Genomic DNA, 21,699 nt, shown 5'->3' on the forward strand with positions numbered 1-21,699 from the left:
ACATGAAGAAATGCTCAACCTCTCTAGCCATAAAAGAAATGCAAATCCAAACAACATTGAGATACCACCTCACCCCAGTTAGAATGGCTATAATTAAGAACTCTAATAACAGATGCTGGAGGGGATGTGGACAGAAGGGAACCTTACTGCATTGTTGGTAGGAGTGTAAATTTGTTCAACCACTTTGGAAAGCAGTATGGAGGTTCCTCAGAAGACTCCACATAGAGCTCCCCTATGACCCAGCAATCCCACTTTTGGGCATTTACGCAAATGATCACAAACAAGACCTTATTAAAGCTATGTTTATTGCAGCATTATTTACCATAGCTAAGATATGGAACCAACCCCCAACCCAGATGCTCCTCAGTAGATGAATGGATCAAGAAAATGTGGTGAGTGTGTGTGTGTGTGTGTGTGTGTGTGTGTGTGTATACACACACACACACATTGCTCTATTTTTTAGGAAATGGAAAGACTTGGAAAAAAGTATATTAAATGAAGTAAGTCAGGCCCAAAGAAACATAAGTCCCATGGTTTTCCTTCTTTGCAATAACTAGCATATGTCTGAGATAAGTAGAAACAGTCAGATAAGTTGATGTTAGGCAAAATGAACCCCAAGATAAGGATTCAAATGTTTTTTTCTTTCTTGCGATTGTTTCTAACATATTTATAAGATGATTTTTTTGTTGCTTTGTATGTCCCTCCCCCATGGTATAACCCCTGTTTTTACTGTATTTGATGTTGGTATAATTTGTTGGAGGGGAAGGGAAAAAACAAATTGTTTAAATAGGGATACAGGTGGACCAGTCGCAACAATGAGGTGTACAAGACATAATGTCGAAAAATGAACTTTATAACTTTGGCTGGGGGCGGGGGGGGGGGGGGAAGCGGGGGCACAAGGGTGGGGGGGTGATGGGAAGGGGAAACAAAGGAGGAGGAAACAATGCTTGATAAGAAATATACTCATTACCTTGCTCACATATATACTACTCTGGTATTTAGAAAGCTCACACAATTATGTGTAGTACTTTGAGTATCTTATAATGCTACCGTAGCTTATACTTTTTTTTTCTGCACTTGCTAGGCAGCTTCTCTATTCCCTGAGCCATGTCCCAGCTCTTGGCTTTCAAGGATCCTGAGAAGTGTTCTTGATTCCAAGCATAGCAGCATTGTGCAATGGTAGAACCTCACCAGAGTGTGGGCTGGTGACATGTGGCTATGTTTGGGGTTTGCCTTCCAAGTGGACATGGGCCTTCGCCCTGCCTCCTCCTCCTCCCGGCTGCTCTGACAGTCTTCTGCCATGGTGTCCTACCCTGTTCTGTCCCTCAGGAGCAAGGCAAGCAGTCACAGGCAAAAAGCCCAAAACTATGACACTAAACAGCCCTTTCCCTATCTCAATTTGATTATCTTGAGTGTTTCTTGTAGCAGTGAAAGTGAAACAGGTAAGCTGAAGTGCTTCCTGACTTCCATGTAGTGAGCAGCTTTCCTCCACCAGGCCTCTCTGCATAACATATCTCCACAAACCAGACCCAGGTGCCCACAGATTGAAACCATGAACCACAGGCAAGCTTTTCTCCTTTCACTAGCGCGTGTCAACTTACTTCTCTCCCTCCGTGTTTACCATGTCACCCAGGCTGGCCTCCAGCTGGAAATCCTCCTGCCACAGCTACCCAGGTGCTGGCAGTAATGTTGTGTCCTACCACACCTGGCATGGGCTGCAGAGCTAATGCCAGCCATAGCACTGATGGCCTAAATTGTGCTCATCTGGGTGTGACAACCAGAAATGAGTCCAGTCCAGTTACACCACATGGGGTGTGGATTAACTCCTACACGAGCCCCAGAGATGCAGCTAAACATGAAGATGAAGCCACACACACACACACACTCCAGGGAAGGAGACCAAGAGAAGTACTTAACAGCAAATTTATTTCAGCCAAAGCTAGCTTTGCACTGAAGCAGCAGTGAGCAAGAGAAACTGGCAAAGGAGGCTGAAGACAGGCAAGTGGACATGAAGTGGGGAATCCGAGCCCTGGAGCCTGGTTCTGATCAATATGGTTCAGTGGTGATGCTAAGGATAAGGACATCCTGGTGGAGTTTTCCAGAAGCAGGAGGACAATTCCAATGGGAATCAATGGAACCAGTGGGGAGACAGTTACCCTGGCCCCTCAGATCCAAGATGGCAATGTTTTCTGCAACTGCAGCTGTAATGAGATGTGGATGAGGACCCGGCTGCCCCGGAGAGCTGGGAAAGTCCTGGTTGGGGTCACTGCTGAGGCCCATCACTGCTGCACCAGAAGTAGCCTCGACCATGGTAAGCCGCTACCATGGAAGGACAGGAATGTTTGGCAAACGCACCCCAACATTGTGCTGGCCTGGGTCGGAAGATGCAGGCTGGGCTTGATCTGGCTGGAAGAAGGCAGAAGGATCCTTTGGACACACAAGCTGGAGGCTGCCTGAACCACAGAGCAAGACCCCATCTCATCGTGAAAAACAAGGCTGAGGGTAAACCTTTAGTGCAGACTCCAACCTCAGCTAACGCTATGGTCTGAATGACCCCTAGTTCGTCATGTGTACTGGTTGAAGGCTAACCAATAAACATTTAGCTTTTCAAAGCTGAGGACTGAACTCAGGGCCTAGCACTTGCCAGGTTAAGTGCTTTTCTACTGAGCTAAGTCCCCAGCACCTATTTAGGTAAGGAGAAAAGTTCAATTTTTCTTGTTTTGTAAAGTTATTTGAATTAAGTCATTGATAAAGTTCAAAACATAATGTCAGCACAACCCTTTGTGCTCGGGCCATATGTGTTTGAACACATTTGTTTAGATAAGTAGATTCTATTTAAGCATGTATGTATGAGCGCGTGCATGTGTGTACTTGTGTGTGCATGTGTGTACTTGTGTATTGTATTTGTGTATGTGTGTGCATGTGTATACTTGTATGTGTGCATGTGTGTACTTGTATATGTATGTGTGCATACATTGTATATGAATGTGTGCATGTATATACTTGTATATGTATGTGTACATACATTGTATATGAATGTGTGCATGTGTGGGCATGCTGGTGCTAGACTCTGGTCCTTTGTGCTCTTGCTCAGTTTGTCTTTTTCTCTCACACCTGGTGCTTACCACTTGAACCATGGCTCCAATTCTGACTTTTGACTGGTTAACTGGAGATAAGAGTTTCACAGATTTGTCAGCCTGGGCTGGCTTCAAAATGCCAACCTCAGGTCTCAGCCTCCTAACTAGAACGACAGGTGTGAGCCACCAGCTCCCAACTTCTACTTAACCTTCCATGTTAAAATCTGAGCAGGGGGCTGGGGGTGTGGCTCAGTAGTAGAGTGCTACTGAGGAGGCTGAGATCTACGGATCATGGTTCAAAGCCAGCCTAGGCAGGAAAAGTCCATGAGACTATCTCCAATTAACCACTAGAAAACTGGAAGTGGCACTGTGGCTCAACTGGTAGAGCACTGGCCTTCAGCTGAAGAGCTCAGAAACAGCACCCAGGCCCAGAGTTCAAGTCCCACAACTGACTCTACCCGCTTCCAAAAAAAAAATCTAAGTCGCATATCGGATTTTCCTGGGCATATTTCTGAGGTCCCAAGCAGTTCATGGAAGATCACAAGTCCCTCAGGGGAAGAGAGGGGGGAAAAAACAGTAACACCTCTGCAAAGCAAAAGAGCTAAAAGTTCAATCTATACACAGTGAACTCTGTGGGTCATTGGAGGGGTTTGGCTGGAGAGGAGGATGGAGGGAGGTTGCATAGCCCCTGAAATCAGTGATTGGCAACTATGGAAACAAAACAAGGAGCCCTGTTGGGGCTGCTGGGGGAGGGGGAGAGGGAGGGGCTTGAGGTTGGTTAGAGCTCAAGTTAAATGCATGGAGATGCCACAGGAAATGCCCCCCCAAGTAACTAACATAGGCTAAGAAAGTATATTCAACAGTGATTCTAAGGAAGGGATATGTATGAATGATTTCCTTTTTTTTTTTTTTTTTTTGGTCGGTTGTGGGGCTCCAGCCTGGGTGCTGTCCCTCAGCTCTTCAGCTCAAGGCTAGTGCTCAACTTGAGCCACAGCACCACTTCCGGTTTCCTGGGGATAAATTGGAGAAGAGTCTCATGGACTTTCTTGCCCCAGCTGGCTTTGAATCGTGATCCTCAGATCTCAGCCTGCTCAGTAGCTAGGACTATAGGAGTGAGCCACCTGCACCCTGCTGAACACTTTAATTTTAAACACCAAATTGTTGCACTAAACATACTAAGATTATTCTGATTCTACTCAAATCCCAGAAATTATATGCAAATAAGTGTGTGTGTGTGCGCACATGTGTTGCAAGCAGGTAAATATGCAGAATTCACTTTCAAATACTTTTTAGCTTAGTGATCATCATATACATGCTTTTCCTCAACATATTTGACCAAAACTTGCAGGTCAATAACCCCATTTCATTACAAGCAATAAAATACTTTAAATGTAATGTGTTTAGATTAATAGAATCATTTTTTAATTAAATGTAATTTGATACTTAAGACCCTTGATGTAAAACTATATAAAAATAGAGTAAGAGGGGTTGGGAAGGTGGCTCAGTGGTAGAGTGCTTGCCTTGCATTCGTGAGGCCCTAGGTGTGACACCTTAGCACCATATAAGCAGAAAAAGTGCGAAGTGGTGCTGTGGCTCAAGTGGTAGAGTGCTTACCCTGAGCTGAGGAGCTGAGGGACAGCACCAAGGCCCAGAGTTCAGACCCCATGACCGATAAAAAACAAACAAACAAAAAACAGTAAAAATTACAACTAATTTATTTTTAAATTTTTGTATTTTTTTAACAAGTATGGTTAAAAAAAGTATGAACTTGCATTCAATTTCAGCTATTTTAAGCACCATTTGCAAGATTATTAATTGAGTGAAACCCTTATTCTTTTAGGAGATATCTTTTTTAAAGGAATAATTAAAATGTATTTGTACCTTAGCAAAATCAATGACTTGTTCATGTCATCAGAAAAGAAAAGGTAGTCTCAGAAACTGCCTTGCAGAAGGTATGTAGAGGGATGCATACTTGTAATCCCAGCTTCTTGGGAGGCAGGGACAGGAGGTTTATGAGTAGGAGGTAAAGGCAAAGTTAGCAAGACACCATCTCAAAAAGAAAACCAAAAGACTTGGGGGCTGTTGTCTGTGCAAGGTCCTGCTTTCAACTCCCAGTACTGCAAACCAAAGAGAAACTATACCTTTTTCTCTTAACCTCTTTTAATCAAGAGAAATAGGTCTCTCTTTAGAAAAAGATTACAAAATTCTTGGCTTTCAAAATATAGCACCAGTGGCTCACGCCTGTCATCCTAGCTACTCAGGAGGCTGAGATCTGAGGAAGAAGGATCGAAATCAGCCTGGGCAGGAAAGTCTGTGAGATTATCTCCAATGAATCTCCAAAAGAAAAAAAAAAGAAGAAGAAGCTGTAGCTCAAGGGGTACAGTGCTGGCCTTGAGCAAAAAAAGCTAAGGGACAGGGCCCAGAGCCTGAGTTCAAGCCCCAGTCCTGGCACAATAACAATAACAATAACAATAGTTACACCTCTTGAACAGGATGTATAGCATAAAACAATGCTGAGGTGCCTTTTAATACATGATCCTAGTTTATAAGTTCCTCTCCCTAGGCCTGCATGAAATGTTCCTATGTTGAGTAGGAAAACTCTGACATGGTAAAATACGCTTCCTGCTTCTAGGCTTATTTCATGAAGCATCCCAGGTTTACAGTCGCTGCAGCTTCTGGTTTTTTAGGAAGCAGTCCTTCGTACTTATGTTTCCCAAGCTGGCAATTTCTTCAGCAATTCTGAAACACACACACACACACACGCGAAACCCGCAGCCTGTCATCCGGGCTCCTCGGGAGGAGGCTGAGCTCTGAGCCTGGTGGTTTGAAGCCAGCTTGGACAGCCACACACCGTGACACTCATCTCCATCGGAGCCCCCCAAAAGCCAGCAGAAGTGGGGCTGTGGCTCGAGGGGTAGAGCTCTGGCCGGAAGCAAAAACAGACAAGACCGCTGACTGACAGACAAGCGCAAGGGCAGCACCCGGGCCCTGAGTTCAAACCCCAGGACTGGCACCAAAAACAAGTCACGTGCTGACCGAGGATGCGGCGCCCCACGTGTCCACATCCAGATCTTTCCCGGTGTCAGGAGACGTTGTCCCGGGGGCGAACCGGCCGTGTGCGGGGCGGAGCCGGGCCCGGAGCACGGCGGGGGTCCCCCGGCTCTCCACTAACCATGGGCGCAGTCGGCGTCGTTGCCGTGGATCCAGAGGCAGATCTGCGCGTACTTGAGCGGCGTGATGCGCACGGCCACGTTGTAGCTTCCCGGCGCCCCGGCCCCGGCCTCCCGCTGGTGGCCCGCGTACACCGCCACCACCTTGCGCGTCCAGGCGCGCGTGGCCGGGTCGCGGAGCCGCAGGTAGACGCCCGAGCCGCCCGCGCCCGCGCGCGCGTCGCAGCGCTGGAACAGCAGATCTGCAGACTCGCGCGCCACGCGGCAGAAGCGGTACACCACGCGCTCCGGCCGGTCGTCGTCGAACCCCGAGAAGTGGATCCGGCGGCCCGGCGTGTCCTCCGTGTCCGGGCTCACCCCCAGCGCCATGGGCCGCTGGCCGTGCGCGCGCTTCAGCTCCAGCACCGCGTAGTCGTAGTCCAGGCCGGGCTCGTGGCCCTCGCCCGTGGCCCAGCCCCGCGGCACGTGCGTGTTCTTCACGCGGATCCATCGGAAGGCGGCTCGCGCCCCCGCGCGCCTGCGCCGCCGGCGGCCCGCCCCGGCCTCCGCGCGCCTGCGCACCCCGGCCTCGCGCCCCGCTGCCGCCGCCGTCGCCCCGGCCCTCCCCGCGCGCACGCGCGCCCCGCCCCGCCGCCCCGGCCCCGCCCTCAGCAGCCCCACGCGCAGCCCCCGGCCGCCCCGCACGAAGCCGCGGCCGTCGTGCACGCAGTGCGCGGCGGTGAGCACGTGGCGCGGGGACACGAGCACGCCGCTGCAGCCCGTGGACAGCCGCACGGCCGCGCTGAACGGGAAGCCGCCCGCGAAGCGCGGGTCGGCGATGCTGAAGCGGCCGTCGGCGCCGAACACCTGGCGCTTGGGCCGGGCGGCGCCCGCGGGCCGGGGTCGGGGCCCGGGCGGCAGCGGGCCTCGGATCCCCACGCGGGTCAGCGCGCGCGTGCCGTTCTCCCACGCCGTCTCGAAGGACAGGGCCTCTGCCGCGCCCACGGCGTCCCGCGCGGGGCCGGCGAGGACCACGAGCCGCGGGATCCTCTGCGGGCGCCAGGCGAAGTCCGCGGCCGCCGCCGCCTCCGGGCCCGCGCCCAGCGCGGAGAGCAGCAGCCAGAGCAGCACGCGCCGCATGGCGGCCGCCGCGCCCACCTGCAAAGCGGGAGGGGAGGGAGGGGAGGCCTCAGCCCCGGGCCCGGGGCGCACCGCACCCCCTCCCATCGTCCTCTGCGCCCTCCGTCTCCAACACCCCCACCTGGGCTTCTACCCGGCTTTCCCTCCGCCCACCCTCCCTGCACCCCTGCCTCGATACCGTGTGTTCACGCACGGCGTGTCCCCCTCCCTGTGTGGCCCACGCCGCGCTCTTCCTCCCTAGATCTCCCACGGACGCCTCTCCACGCGGGCAGTGTCCCGCAGGCTCTCTCCGCACTTCCTCGGGCCCACGGGCACCCAATGACTCCCGCAGCCCAGCTCAGTGGCTCACGCCTGTAATCCAAGCTACTTCAGAGGCCGAGATCTGAGGACGGGAGTTCGAAGCCAACCAAGGCATAGGGTAAGTCCATGACCTTCTCTCATCTCTGATCAACCACCTAAAAGCCAGAAGTGGAGCTGTGGCTCAAGTGGTAGTGGACCAGTGTTGAGTGAAAAGGCCCAGGGCCCTGGGTCTGGGCCCTGAATATCCAAGCCCCAGCTCTGCCACGTGCATGGGAAAAGAGTGGTGGCAGAAAGCCCAGACCCACCAGACCTTAGACAGCGGGGCTCAACCAGAAAGCAGCCAGAGGCTGGCTGGGGAGCTTGTTAGGAATGCTGTTCATTCACACCTAGTGCTAGATGCTGTCCTGCCTGAGCTTCAGCAGGCCTTCTAGATGCTTCCGACCCTCAGCAATGTTTGGGAAACACCGAGGCAGCCCTGCACGGGGTATGCAGCTTGCTGGACTCCTGCAGCGGCCTCGGCCCCCAAGATTTGCTTAGCCGGGCTACAGGTGCCGAGGGCTCCTTCCGTGTTCTGCTCCTTCACTGCGGGCCACGGCTGTGGCTCAGCAGTTGATGATTTTAAAAAATAAGAATAACGTGTGTACTTACAGAAGTGGTTTAATACGTGTTAATCTCACATCTCCTAGGCTCAGACACCATGCCTGTAGCCTCCACCAGCTAGCAATGGCCTTGCTTGCCAGTCCCGTGGAGAGCTGGCCTGCAATCACCACGGGACCTGGGCCCAAATCTACTGTTGGGCCCCAGAAAGGCAGTGCCCTGCAGTGCATCTGTGAGCCCAGCGGTGTCCTGGTAGCCAAGACCTGGAACTGGAAATGGGGCCAACAGCATCTAAAAGATAACTTCAGAAAAACCTAAGTTTGCCTGGATGCTGTGATCACAGCCTGGTTGTCCAGGGGCTGTGGGTGCCAGTGAGTACAGGCCCCCAGTGCCCATGGAAAGCTCCATTGGTTCTCGTCCCCTCATGCCTGCTTTGTCCAGTCCTGTGATAACTGTGACACTGGCGGCCACTTTCCAGGGGACTTGGATTTCAGACAGTAGTGATTTCGCTGCCGCAAGTCAGCGCTCCTGTGTGTGTGTGTGTGTGTGTGTGTTTCTGGGCTTGAACTTGGGGCCCAGGTGTGTGTGTGTGTGTGTGTGTGTGTGTGTGTGTGTGTGTGTGTGTGTGTGTGTGTGTGTGTGTGTGTGTGTGTGTGTGTGTGTGTGTTTCTGGGCTTGAACTCGGGGCCCAGGTGCTCTCCCTGGGCTTCTTTTGTTCACAGCTAGCACTCCACTGCTTGACCACAACTTCACGTGTGTGTGTGTGTGTGTGTGTGTGTGTGTGTGTGTGTGTGTGTGTTTCTGGGCTTGAACTCGGGGCCCAGGTGCTCTCCCTGGGCTTCTTTTGTTCACAGCTAGCACTCCACTGCTTGACCACAACTTCACTTCTGCCTTCTTTGCTGGTTAATTGGATGAGAGTATCATGGACTTTCCTGTCCAAGCTAAGCTGGCTTTCAACTGCGATCCTCAGAGCTCAGCCTCCCAAGTAGCTAGGATGACAGGCATGAGCCACCTGCGCCTGCTCAGTGTTCACAAACTTGACCTTGGGTTGGAGGCAGGAGGTATATTGGGAGCAGGGGTAAAGTGGACCTGGAGATGTGTTCTGGTTGGTGGGCTATACAGTCCCCACACATGCCCAGTCCATTAGAAGAAAGATGCCACAGAACCAGGGGAGGGTTACTGCTGTCCCCTGGCTCTGGTGTGTTCTTGGTGGCAGGCCCACTGGTGCCTAGGGTTTGAGTGTCTACACCAGTGCAATGGCTACCACGTGCGGGCCAAGAAATAGGGAGCCAGAGACTACACTGCAGCCTCTGCACTCCTGATAGGTGACCGTGGACAACTCATTCCCTCCCTGGTTCCCTTCTTCCATCCACAAAGTGGAGAGGATGGAAACGCCTACCCCGTAATGTCAGAACTGAGACCCACACCTATGGCCTAGCCACCCAGGAGGCTGAGATCTGAGGACCTCAGATCAAAGCCAGTCCAGGCAGCAAAGTCCATGAGACTCTTACCTCCAGTGAACCACCAGAGACCTGAAGTGGAGCTGTGGCTCAAGTGGTAGAGCCACCTGTCTTGAGACAAAGAGCTCAGGGACAGCACTCGGGCCCCAAGTTCAAGCCCTGGTACAGGCACAGAAAAGAGAGAGAGAAAAAAAAAAAAGAATGAAGAGCAAGAATTAGGGGACGGTGGTCATGAAGAGACAGTGATCAGCATACCCTTGTCATCTACTAGCATCATGTCATGGATTTCTTATGTCTCCAAACATTTTCTCCATTTATAGAATATTTGTGTACCAGGGTGTATGTATGTATATACAGCATCGGAGCATAGTGAGCACTTGAAAAGTGAGTCATTGTTACACAGTTGTGCAACACAAGGAGTCAGGCACCACCGTGCACACCTGTAGTCCTAGCACTTGAGAGGTTGAGGCAGGAAGTTGGAGGCCACCCTGGGGTACTTCCAGACCAACCTGAACTCCGCAGTGAAACCCTGTCTTAAAAGGAACTAATATGAATTGGTAATCCCTCTGCATAACACCTTATTACTAACAAAATTCTATTTGTAAAAAAAAACAACCCTAAAACTTAAGCAAGAATACTGAGTGTGGGGATGCATAGTTATGCTCCCAGATACTAGCAGACTAAGGCAAAAGCAACTGAAGCAACACACCAAGACCCTATTTTGTGCAAAAACAGAAACATGGAAGCAGGTGTTAGGCATTTCCATTCAGCACGGTGTGCAAATAATGTTCTTGGAAGCAATCCACTTCTCATCCCCAGAAAGTGTGGAGACTGGATCCGCGAGGCCTGGAAAAGACCCGCACCCTCTCCTAGAACTTCCAGCTGCAGACTTGAGCTCTAGCTGTGCTAGATGACCAATCCTGCTGTTTTAGATCACTAGCGTTTGGGAAACTTGTTACAGCATCTGTGGGAAACAAATGCCGTTATCTGGTGAGACTCTAGTTTCCAGAATTGCCTGCCATGAATGTTTGCAAGAGAAGAAAAGAGGTGGCCTAAAGTGGTCCTTCTAAGTTTGCATAATAGGCTTAAAACAATGTGGGATTTTTTTGGGGGGGGGTTGGTCATGGGGCTTGAACTCTGGGCCTGGGTGCTGACCTGAGCTCTTTTGTCAAGTCTATTGCCTACCACTTTGAACCACAGTGCCACTTCGGTTTTCTGGTGTTTAACTGGAGTCTCACGGACTTTCCTGCTTGGTCTGGCTTTGAACCACCATTCTCCTCAGTAGGTAGGATTTTATACTTGAGCCACCAGCACCTGGCAAGATTACACATGCGATTTTAAAGCTAAAACAGAGATTTTGTTTTATATCTGGTACCAGTACTGTACTGGGACTCGAACTTGGGATCTTAAGCTCTTGCTCAAGGCTGGTGCTCTGCCAATTGAGCAACACTACAAGTCTGGCATTTTGCTGATTAATTTTGCAAGGGCTGGCTTTGATCCTGACTAATAGATATTGCAGCCATGAGTCACCAGCGCCCATTAGAGATGGTGACTGTGAATACCTCAGCTGAGATGGTGAAGAATCACTAGGAAAAAAAAAAATAATATGAACAAGGTGGACAAATTTGTCTATTCAGCAAATTCATATTAAGTATGAACTACGCTGTGCTTTGAAAAAAAAAAAAAAAGCTGGTATGGTGAGATTCAGCTATAGCCCCTGCCACTTGAATTCTTCCCTATTCCAGAAGGGCAGCGGCTCCACCTCATTGGCAGAGTGGGACCTTGTGTGCCATCTGCATGGCTGCCACTAGATGACAGTGGGTGCCTACATGTGTCCAGTCAACATCAGGCCCTTGAATTGCTGGCCTGGCTTCAGCTGTGAAATAGCTTATGTGAAAGTACCAGAGACCAAGGGAGTCCAGCTGGCAGCGCATATCCTAAAATGATTGTCACATGTGGAATTTGTCACATGAAGAAAATCCACCTACCGGCCCCAGAGCCCGTGCTGATGGGCTGAGAGCTGATAAGGCTGACTGGGGCCAGACAATTTTCTGGCAGGTGGTTTTCCAAAAACAGTTATAGCGCCAGCACACTTCTACCATGACCTACAGCACAGCCACACAGCCTGCCAAGTGGGCTGCGATTCGTTTCCACACTGGGAAAAGAACCTGCCAAATATTTCCATATGTTTATCAAATACTTCAGAATCCATTCCTACAGGGGAAACTGCTCTGGTTGTCCATCAGGGAAAGTGCACTGACAGCGTGCCAGTTTCTGTTCAAATGATCACCGACCCCAGCACAATGTCCTTTCAGGATGGAGACGGTCGTGTCTGCTGTAAGCAGCCCTTGAGGGACAGAGATGGTAACTCGACCCCATTGATTATTTTACAGTAACCCGCGAGTTCAAAGTGCAGAATGAAACCTCCCTTTTGTCTCAGAGTTATTTTTCCAAGACATGCACATCTCTGTGTGTGCTGTGCATAAATTGAATCCGGGTGAGTGGCACACGGGAATCCCTCCGCTCTTTTATCCACTTATGTGTGAGCCTCGTGGCACCTAGCTCCTCTCTATTTTTCAAGTTGGACTTTTGAAAGCAAAAGAGATCTGGAAGGAGATTCGTTCCTGCTGATTTTCAGGCTTTAAAGCATCTTACGGTGGCAATGATTTTACCTCATCATATACCACTTTTATCTAGAGGGAGTTTTGCCATTATTACTATAAAATCAGGACCTGTGCGAGTCTGGCTTGACCTTGCTTCTCACATTTCTGTCTGAGGTTTCTCACCAGCTAAGTTGGGTCGACCCAGCAGCTCTGTCCTCCATTCTAAGCCTCACCCTCTCCTTAAAACGTAGCACATCTGTCAGATTCTCAAACACCAGACACCAGAGGATAACAAAGCGCTCACTAGGGAAGCGCAGCCCACACAAGCGAGCAGTTAGGTCCTTTAATATATAACGGGCACAAACACAAACTGAAGGCGCCTCACCTTTATAAGCAAGCAAGAACCTGTGCCATGTCCGGGTTCCCCGGGGCCTCTGGAAGGGGAGTTGGGAAGCTGCTGGTGTCTGGACACAAGCGAAGCTTCTATGGCATTAGGAAAACAGTAGACTTCGGTGAGTCGGGGCTTTTATAATCCTTCACAGACACCCATGGACTTGACAGAGTGACTTGATTTTAGAAGCCAGAGAGGGGAGAGGAGGGGTCTCCACAGGACACCTGCAGCAGTGCCAGGGTGAAAGGTCAGAGCAATTAGACAACCATGCCCCCATTTTTCTATTAGAGGAGATCTCAAGATGACAAAAGCACCAAAAAAAACAGGCTGGCCGGATGCCGGGAGGCTGAGATCCCGGGATCACGGTTCGAAACCAGCCAGGGCAGGAAAGACCCTGAGACTCCTATCTCCAGCCAACCACCCAAAGCCAGGGGCAGAGGCGTGGCTGGGGCAGTGAAGTGTCCGCCTTGGGCAAAAAGACAAACAGCTAAGGGACAGCGCCCAGGCCCTGAGTTCAAGCCCCAGGACCGACCGGCACGGGGCGGGGAGGAAGCAGGGATTCCAGGCCTGTCCACGCACGGCCGCTCCCCTGCACCCCGGGCTCCCCGGTGTCTCCGGTGGCAGCGCCGGGCCGGATCCCCGCCGCCCTTCCCGGGCCCCGAGCTTACCTGCCGGGTGTCGCTGCCCCTGCCCCTGCGTCCGGCGCGGGTCCCCGAGCGAGCGAGCGGGCGGGCGCAGGAGCCAAGACTGCGGGGCGGCGGCGCCCAGCCCGGGGAAGGGAGGAGAGCAGAGAGGGGCGACGCGGAGGGCGGGCCCCGGGGAGGAGCCGCGGACCTCCCTCAGCCCGGCCCCGCCGGCCTCGGCCGGGTCCCCGGCCTCCGCCCACCCCACCCCACCCCGCGTCTTTCCCTCCTCCCCGGCCCGCAGGTTCCGGCTCCGTCTTTCCCACCGGGCGGTGGGGGGACTCGAACCCAGCGCCCCGGCCCCCACCCGGAGCTGCTTTTGGCGCTCAGCCGCCGCCGCAGCTCCTCTCCAGGCGTTTTGCTGGCTCACTGGAGGCAAGACTCTGCTGGACTTTCCAGCCGAGGCTGGCTTTGAACCGCGATCCTCAGGGCTCAGCCTCCAGGAGCTGGGGTGGCAGGCAGGAGCCACTGCGCCGCCCGGTCCTCCTCCATGGGAGCAATTCCTCTTGGGCCGGGAGCCGTGGTCGTCCCGCTTCTGCTGGGGAGAGTTTCAGATCTGTCCGTGTGTGTGCGCGCGCGCGCACACACACACACACACACACACACACAGGTACTGAGTAGATCGTGATAAGGGCCTGCTGCTGTCTCTTCACAATTGCGCTCAAGGCTGGCACTCTACCACTTGAGTCATGCCTACACATAGGACCTTTTGCCAGTTAGTTGGAGATAGTTTCACCGACTTTCCTGCTGGGCTGGCTTTGAACCAGGGTCCTCAGACCTCAGCTTTCTGATTAGCTTGGATTGCAGGCATGAGCTGCCTGCTTCCAGCTTTGTTGGTACGTGTGTGCAGCACACACGCACATGTGCCAATCTTGGGGCTTGAACTTAGGGCAACTGTCTCTGGTGCTCTACCGCTTAAACCAAGTTCCACTTCCAGCTTTTTGTGGTTAACTGGAGATAAGAGTCTCACAAGTTGCCTGAGCTGGTTTTCAACCAGGATCTTCAGATCTCAGCCTCCTGAGTAGCTAGGGTCACAAGTGTAAGCCACCGGCCCCTGGTTCTGCTGGTGCTTGTGATTGGGCATGACAGGACTCATCCTTTCTCCCTTGTCACCGGTTCCACGCTAACATGCGTATGCACCCGTGATCTACCACGGTGGCATGCTGTGGGCATTGGTCATGGGTAGACCTACAGGGTTTCCAAGTGAGATGGAGTGTGGGAACGCCACGGAGAATGTCCCGAGCTCAGAAGGTACAGGCTATAGCTGTGAGCTCTGGCCTCAGCTGCTTCCCATGGAGCCCGAGGCCAGAGTTGTAATGTGTGCAGCGAATGCGCAGACAATTCACAGGACTCTGGAAGGGTTTAAAGGGGACTCGGACCTGATTCCTTTCATTCAGCAAGCATCCCTACCCCCAAGAACCAGCAAGGCAGACTTGAAGCAGCTCCTCATTTGTATACCACCCCCCCCCAGCCTGCAGCCCCTCATTTGCATGTCCCCAGCCTGTACCCCAGGCCCTTCTATCTCAGCACTGTATTTCATTTCCCCATCCAGGTTGTCATAACTAGCATTGTTTAAAATGTATCTTACCTGGTTCTGGTGTTTGCAAATTTATTGCCTCTTGGTTCTGGAAAGCTAGCTTCTCTTCCCGTAGAGTTCTTCTCCCGGCCTAGTCCAGCCCCTCAGGTTTTCTGAAGTCCAGTGTGAACCATCCACGCACCCATACCCAACTACAGGGCCTTCACCAACCGGCTCCGTTCCCTCATTCCGGGCATCATGATGGGCCTCACTTCTCCTGTGCTTCTCCCCACATGGCCACACCACAATGAACTCTGTGCAACGTGACTCCTACCATTTCAGAAAAGAGAAAGTACCATTAAAAAAAGAAGAAGAAAAAAGAAAAGCTGGGCACCGGTAGCTCACACCTGTAATCCTAGCTGCCTCCTGAGGATCTTGGTTCAAAGCCAGCCAGGGCAGGAAAGTCCATAGGACTCTTATCTCCAATTAATCAGCAAAAAGCCAGAAGTGGAGATGTGGTTCAAGTGGTAGAGCACTAGTGCAGAATAAACAAAAGCTTAGGGACAGTACCTGGATCCTGGGTTCAAGTTCCAGTACTGGTACAAAAAAATAATAAAAGCACATAACAAAATGCTGACTCTCTTTCCTCAGTACTTATAGACTAGTTCTCAAATGTTATGACTAAATGAAATTCCTTTAATACCATCCCAAGCCCTTTGTGAATGTGCTGCACTGTGAGGCCCCCGCTGAATGCCGGTGTCCAGGTCTGGGATCAGAGGCCCTGGCAGCAGCTCTGTGACATTTTGTGGCCTTGGGGACCTCATGGCCTCAGTAGATGAGAACGGCAGGGGGGGAAGGGGGGAGGTACTGCCAGTCCCCGGCTTGGGCTTGCTGTTTCCTAAACTTCATTTCCCAAGAGACTCCAATCAACACAGAATATTTCCCTTTCTCGAGCTAACCCTTTTCTGTAATGGAAATGTACTTGGAAAGTTTCAGCTGGGGAAAGACAGGAAGAGGAGCTGCTTCACGGTGATGGCCAGGGTCTAAGCTGTGACTCAGCTTTGCAGAAGGCAAATGACTTTATGGTGGTGGAATCTTCCCTGCTCAGTGTGTGTGTGTGTGTGTGTGTGTGTGTGTGTGTGTGTGTGTGTGTGTGTGTGTGTGTGTGTGTGTGTGTGTGTGTGTGTGTGTGTGTGTGTGTGTGTGTGTGTGTGTGTGTGTGTGTGTGTGTGTGTGTGTGTGTTTACTTGGAGATGAGTCTTGCCCAGGCTGGCTTTGAGCCACTATCCTCAGATCTCAGCCTCCTGATGGAGTATGGGTATCGGGTCTAGGAGGTGCCATGTTGGCATCTTGGAGCACAATGGCGACTCTAGAGGTAAACTGCCACCCCCTCCAGGTGATAGGTGCACTTGAACTCCTAGAAGTAGATGGGGTGGGGGCTTGGACAGTAGGCCCCCAGACCTACCAGACTGTGCCATGAACTTGTGAGTCTCTGTGAACTCTAGGGTTCCCTGTGACCCTGCCCTTGACCATGACCCTGTTTAGGCCAGAACCAGCTCAGCCGCCGTATTTGTGCCATGAGTAGTGTCTGCTGACTCTCCTCAGTCACCATGCCGTCCCTCCTCAGCTCTCCATTACAGTTGATCTGGTCTGTTGAGGTGGTTTTCTGCTCTTCCTTTACTCTCCTACCCTCGTGTGTTGGTTTCCTGACAGTATGAAGTGCCTTGGAGGATGCAAGGGTTTGGGGTGGTGAGTCCACTCTCAGTCCCTGGCTTTCTAATAAACACTCCCGACTTGACCTCTCAGAATGTGGCTTCTCTGTACTCACAATCAAATTCCCATACAGCAATGAATGGCTAGGATTACAGATGTGAGCCACTGGCGCCCTGCTCTCCTGTTCACCTTTAATCCCAAGGTGTTGGGAGAGCTTTCTATTCATTAGGTAACAGGTGCTGCACGTTTAAGACACCAGACTTCCTTGGTGAAGGCAGGCTTCGGAAGGTAAGCAGATGTATGAAAAACCAGAACGTGACATTTGTCCCCAGCTTATCTTTCGTTGGACAGAAGTCCCTATGATCAGCTAACTCAAGGAACAGTTGCTGGCCCTCCATCAACCTAGGGCGGCCCAAGGAACAGCCCAAAGATGTGCTCCCCAAAAAAAGTTCCCTCCCTACAGCCCTGCCTAGTGCTGGCATCTGCTTCCTTTGTAGCAGCCCTGGGGCAGGGTACTTGGCAGTGTGTATGTGAATTGTTACCCTGTCTGCCTCCGGTCAGGCCCGAGAGGGCTTCACAGACGGAGCTTTCCTGTATGCAGCATGGAGCACAGATGGGGAAATTTGGTGTGTACTCGCTGTGAAGTGGAAAATCAGAGGGTCCCTGAACCTGGAACGGAACCCAGAGACCCTGCATCACTTCTGTGGGCAGAGTGGAGGGGATGGGCAGAAGCGATTGGCTTTCTCAGGCAGTCTGAGGGAGTGAACTGAGCCCGTTGCAGGTCAGAGGGCATTAAAGCCCAAGGAAGATTCCCGCTCCATTCCCAGGGCCAGCTCCCAAACGTGGGCCCCAACTTGAAGATGGGGGTGGCCAGGCGCTCCCAGGCATAGCTGGAAGACAGATACTTGTAAAGCTGAACTGGGAGGAATGTAAATTGGGGCTAATGGAGAAGAATCATTTATACTCAGAACTTGGAAGTTCCTATAATGGGTTTTAGTTTTTATGAACATGACGTAGTTTGAGGTTCTGGAAATGGGGGAAACAGCTAGAGGACAAAAGCCAGCCTTCAGTAAATACCTTTGTCTGGGACAGAAGGATGCTGAGCAAGCCACACTTCCAGTGAAGTATCCAATCAAAGATGAGAAAGGCTAGTCCTCCTGGTGCATCTGCATGCAGGTATGTGTGTATGTGTGCATGTGTTCATATATGTGTACATGTGTGTATTCTAGTGTACTCATGTGCTATATGTTCGTGTGTGTGTGTGTGTGTGTGTGTGTGTGTGTGTGTTGCTAAGGGTCAGGTCCTTGAATGCACCAGGTAAGCACCAGGCAGTGTCGGGAAGTAAGTATCTCCTCACGGTGAACTGGGGAAATCAAAAGGGTCTCTGAGCCTGGAAGTGTGGGACTTTCAACTCTCCATTGAGGTGGATCTGGTCTGCGGAGGCCCAGGTCTCTGTCTGCTTTCCTCCTTCTCGACTTTCCCAATCCATCCTTTTCCCTCACATATGGCTTGGGGGAGTTGAGGCTGTTCCCAGTTAGCATGGAGGGTGGAGGGGCTCGGGGTGAGGGTCAAGGACAGCGGGAGCTGAGCATCACACCCTCCCAGGGCCATACCTCCCCAGTGGCTCCTGACATCCCCCCACCCACTGGAAGCTTTCCACCAATCCTGCGCATTGCCTGTAGTTGTTTTTGTGATTAATTAGATCTGGGGCAAGGAAAGGCCACATTCCTTTGTAGCAGTCACCAGACAAAGCTGGCAGAGGTCATGGGGACACCTCTGGTGTCCCGGGTCAGAGCTTGTGGCCAGTCCCCGGGGGAGGGGGGGTACAGCTGCACACAGGGACAGGGAGGGGGGAGGGGGGGCTCACACTGCTGACTTCACACCACCCCTGCAGGAAAAAGCTGCACCATTGGCCAGCAACAGGCCAGGCTAGGGAGGGAAGAAGACAGACAGAGAAAGAGAGAGAGAGAGGAGCAGGAGGGAGGGTAGAGAGGGAGAAGGATTAAGCCCAAAGAATGTACAGTGGAGAGGCCACTGTAGGAGTGGAGAGGCCACTGTAGGAGTTCCAGCCCCATAAATAGGAGTTCAAATGGATTGGACTGGGGCTCTGGGAAGGGGAGGGGCAGACTCCCCGAGATTTGTGAGGTGAAGCTGGGTGAGTGCCTCAGAGTAGATCAGGGAAAATGAGGTGTGGTGAACAGCTGTCAGGAATTCAAAACAATGTAATCTTAAAGCAAATACTGGAGATGTTCATCTATCTCCTTCCCTTAAGATTAAGGGACAGCTGGGCACCAGTGGCTCATGCCGGTCATCCTAGCTACTTAGGAGGCTAAGATCTGAGGATCACAGTTCAGAGCCAGCCTGGACAGCAAGAGGAAAGTCCATGAGACTCTCATCTCCAGTGAGCCACCAGGAAACCTGAAGTAGAGCTGTGGGTAAAGTGGTGGAGTGCTGGCTTTGAGAGAAAAAGTTCAAGGACAGCACCCAGGCCCTGAGTTCAAGCCCTACAAACAACCACCACAACAAGAGACTAACGTTAGGAGGCTACAATGCTTGATAAGAAATGTACTTGATAAGAAATGTACTGGGGCTGGGAAGATGGCTCAGTGGTAGAGCGCTTGCCTTGCAGGCCTCTGAGGCCCTGGGTTCGATTCCTCAGCACCACACAAGCAAAAAGAAAAAAGCCAGAAGTGGTGCTGTGGCTCAAGTGGTAGAACGTTAGCCTTGAGCTGAAGAGCTGAGGGACAGCGCCCAGGCCCAGAGTTCAGGCCCCATGACCGGACTCAAAAAAAATAAATAAAATATACTCATTATCTTGCACATGTAATTGTAACCCCTCTGTACAGTATTTTCACAATAAAAAAGAGACTAAAGTTATTTTAAGGGAAAATGAGGCAGGATAAATTCCTCAGAGCATAGTGAAATAAAAGTTATTAAAAAATGCATATTGGAGCCAGGCACTGGTGGCTCACTCCTGAAATCCTAGCTACTATGGAGGCTGAGATCTGAAGATGGCAGTTTGAAGACAGGCAGGGTAGTAAAGTCCATGATACTCTTATCTCCAATGAGTCACCAAAAACCAGAAGTGGTAGAGCTCTAGCTCTACTGGGAGATAGCAACAAGGCCCTGAGTTCAAGCCCCAGGACTGGCACACACACACACAAAAAAAAACCCTAATCTTTTTCTTTTTTTTCTTTTTTAAATTTAATTTGATTGTCAAGGTGATGTACAGAGGGGTTACAGTTGCATGCATAAGGTAATGAGTACATTTCTTGTTGAGCATTGTTACCCCCTCCCATAATCCTTTTCTTTTTCCTAATCCTTTTCTTTAATAAGGTCTTCAATGGTTTTTAGTGCGGTTTTTTTTTTAGAAGTTTTGCACCCAATGTAAAAAAAATCAAATTAAGAATTTAGCTATAATAATATTATTAAGTTCTGGTAAATAGCAAGTACATTTATAAAGCCTCCAGTCCCTCCCAATCCCACTAAAGTATAATAAGAATTCTTGGAACTTTTGACACAAGTATGATGAAATCATGAGAGTGGTAAACAGTATATGGGAATTCAGTCACAAGATACACAGAAGCCACATTCTGAGAGGTCAAGTCAAGAGTGTTTATTAGAAAGCCAGGGACTGCAAATGGACACATGTCCCCAAAACCTTGCAGCCTCCAATGCACTTCATACTGTTAGGAAACTGAGCCACAAGAATAGGAAAGTAGAGAAAGAGCAGAAAACCACCTCAACAGACCAGATCAATTGTAATGGAGAGCTGAGGAGGTGCTCCATGGTGAATGAGGAGAGTCAGCAGACTCAACATATGGTGCAATGGCGGCAGAAGGTGATGGGACCTAAGTAGGGCCATGGCCAGGGTTTAGGGTCACAGGGAGCCTGTGGTTCATGGTAGAGGTATGGCAGGTCCGGGAATCTATTGTCCTAGTCCCTGCCCCATCTGCTCCCAGGAATTTAGGGGCCTATCACCTGGCGAAGGGGCAGGAAGGACTGTGGATTTTACCTCCAGAGCTCTTAGAAAGTCCCCATCATCCACCAAGATGCCAAGATGGTGCCAGTTAGACCCAGCATCTAGATTTCAAGAGAAATCCAAAACACCTTACCTTCACCTATTTGCTTAGGGCATAATGTCTGGGAACAAGCAGAGATACGAAAATATCTCAGCTAAGGCTATGCTGTTTTATCACTCAACTTGCTTATGATACTTTATTTTTAGCCAAGGAATTCCACGTGAAGACTGGATTACACTTCATTCGATTTGCTGAATTCTGTGTTCCATTCCTCCCGTGTGTCACACATAGGGAAAAAGAATACCCTTGTGAATTGAAGGCCAAGTCCCTTGCATGCTCCCTCCAAGGCTGGCATGTAAACATCGTCAAGTCCAAAGGGCTTAGCGGCAAACTGTAATCCAAGCGCCCTGGTAGACTAGGAAAGAAGCTAGCGGGTCTGAGGCCAGCCCAAGGCCAAAAAAAAACTGTAATCCTAATCAGAAAACTCACTAAAGCCAAAAGGACCTAAAGAAAGGCAGAATGGCAGAATGTGAATCCCTGAGTTCCAACCCCACACCACCAAAAAAAAAAAAAGGAAGACAAAATTTGGCTTTGGAGACTGTTATTTTCTTTGTGGTATAGGTACCACAGCCTGAACTCAGAACCTAGTTGTTTTACCTGAGTTTTTTTGTTTTGTTTTTTGTTTTTTCCCCTCCACACTAGTTCTCCACCACTTGAATCACAGCGCTAATTCCAGCTTTTTTTGCTGGTTAATTGGAGATAAGAATCTCAAGGACTTTCTTGCCTGGGCTGGTTTTGAACCTCAATCCTCAAATCTCAGCCTCCTGAATTGCTGGGATTACAGGTGTGAGCCACCCACAGTGGCCAGCAGGAGATTGGTTTTTTATATGTTGGTATTAAGGCAGGATAAACTGAGGTGTACGAGGCCTGCTAAAGGCAGCTCAGAAACGTGGTATTTACATAAAAGCGGTATCTTTGCTTCAGAGAGAAACAACAGGATGCATTCCACTGTTTTTCACCAAAAGTGAACGTGTTTGGCAGGAAGTAT

The 21,699-nt window shown here is 50.9% G+C and overlaps 1 protein-coding gene and 1 long non-coding RNA gene across 4 annotated transcripts in view; one reads left to right on the top strand and one right to left on the bottom strand.

Annotated features, from left to right (window-relative positions):
- Positions 1 to 2,717: 2,717 nt before the first annotated feature.
- Prss35 (serine protease 35) lies at positions 2,718 to 13,489 on the bottom strand. Of its 3 annotated transcripts, none has more exons than XM_070010889.1 (4): positions 13,386 to 13,489; positions 12,712 to 12,941; positions 9,775 to 9,882; positions 2,718 to 7,384 (listed from the first exon to the last, which is right to left on the bottom strand). In XM_070010889.1, exon 4 carries the CDS (start codon positions 7,364 to 7,366, stop codon positions 6,245 to 6,247), a length of 1,122 nt encoding a protein of 373 aa, XP_069866990.1. In that variant the 5' UTR covers positions 7,367 to 7,384; positions 9,775 to 9,882; positions 12,712 to 12,941; positions 13,386 to 13,489; the 3' UTR covers positions 2,718 to 6,244. The 3 variants fall into 3 exon arrangements, 2 of the variants coding, with proteins under 2 accessions (XP_069866990.1, XP_069866989.1); XR_011369421.1 differs by lacking the exon at positions 2,718 to 7,384 and adding an exon at positions 7,869 to 8,565; XM_070010888.1 differs by lacking the exons at positions 9,775 to 9,882; positions 12,712 to 12,941; positions 13,386 to 13,489 and adding an exon at positions 7,545 to 7,623.
- LOC138819397 (uncharacterized) overlaps positions 7,706 to 21,699 on the top strand; it is a 32,789-nt gene continuing 18,795 nt past the window's right edge. The window contains exon 1 of the long non-coding RNA XR_011369423.1: positions 7,706 to 7,784. This is a non-coding gene — a long non-coding RNA (uncharacterized lncRNA). The remainder of the gene's footprint in view (positions 7,785 to 21,699) is intronic.

The sequence above is a fragment of the Dipodomys merriami genome, unplaced genomic scaffold (genome assembly GCF_024711535.1).
Source record: "Dipodomys merriami isolate MVZ:Mamm:240054 unplaced genomic scaffold, mDipMer1.0.p SCAF_8, whole genome shotgun sequence".
NCBI lineage: Eukaryota > Metazoa > Chordata > Mammalia > Rodentia > Heteromyidae > Dipodomys > Dipodomys merriami.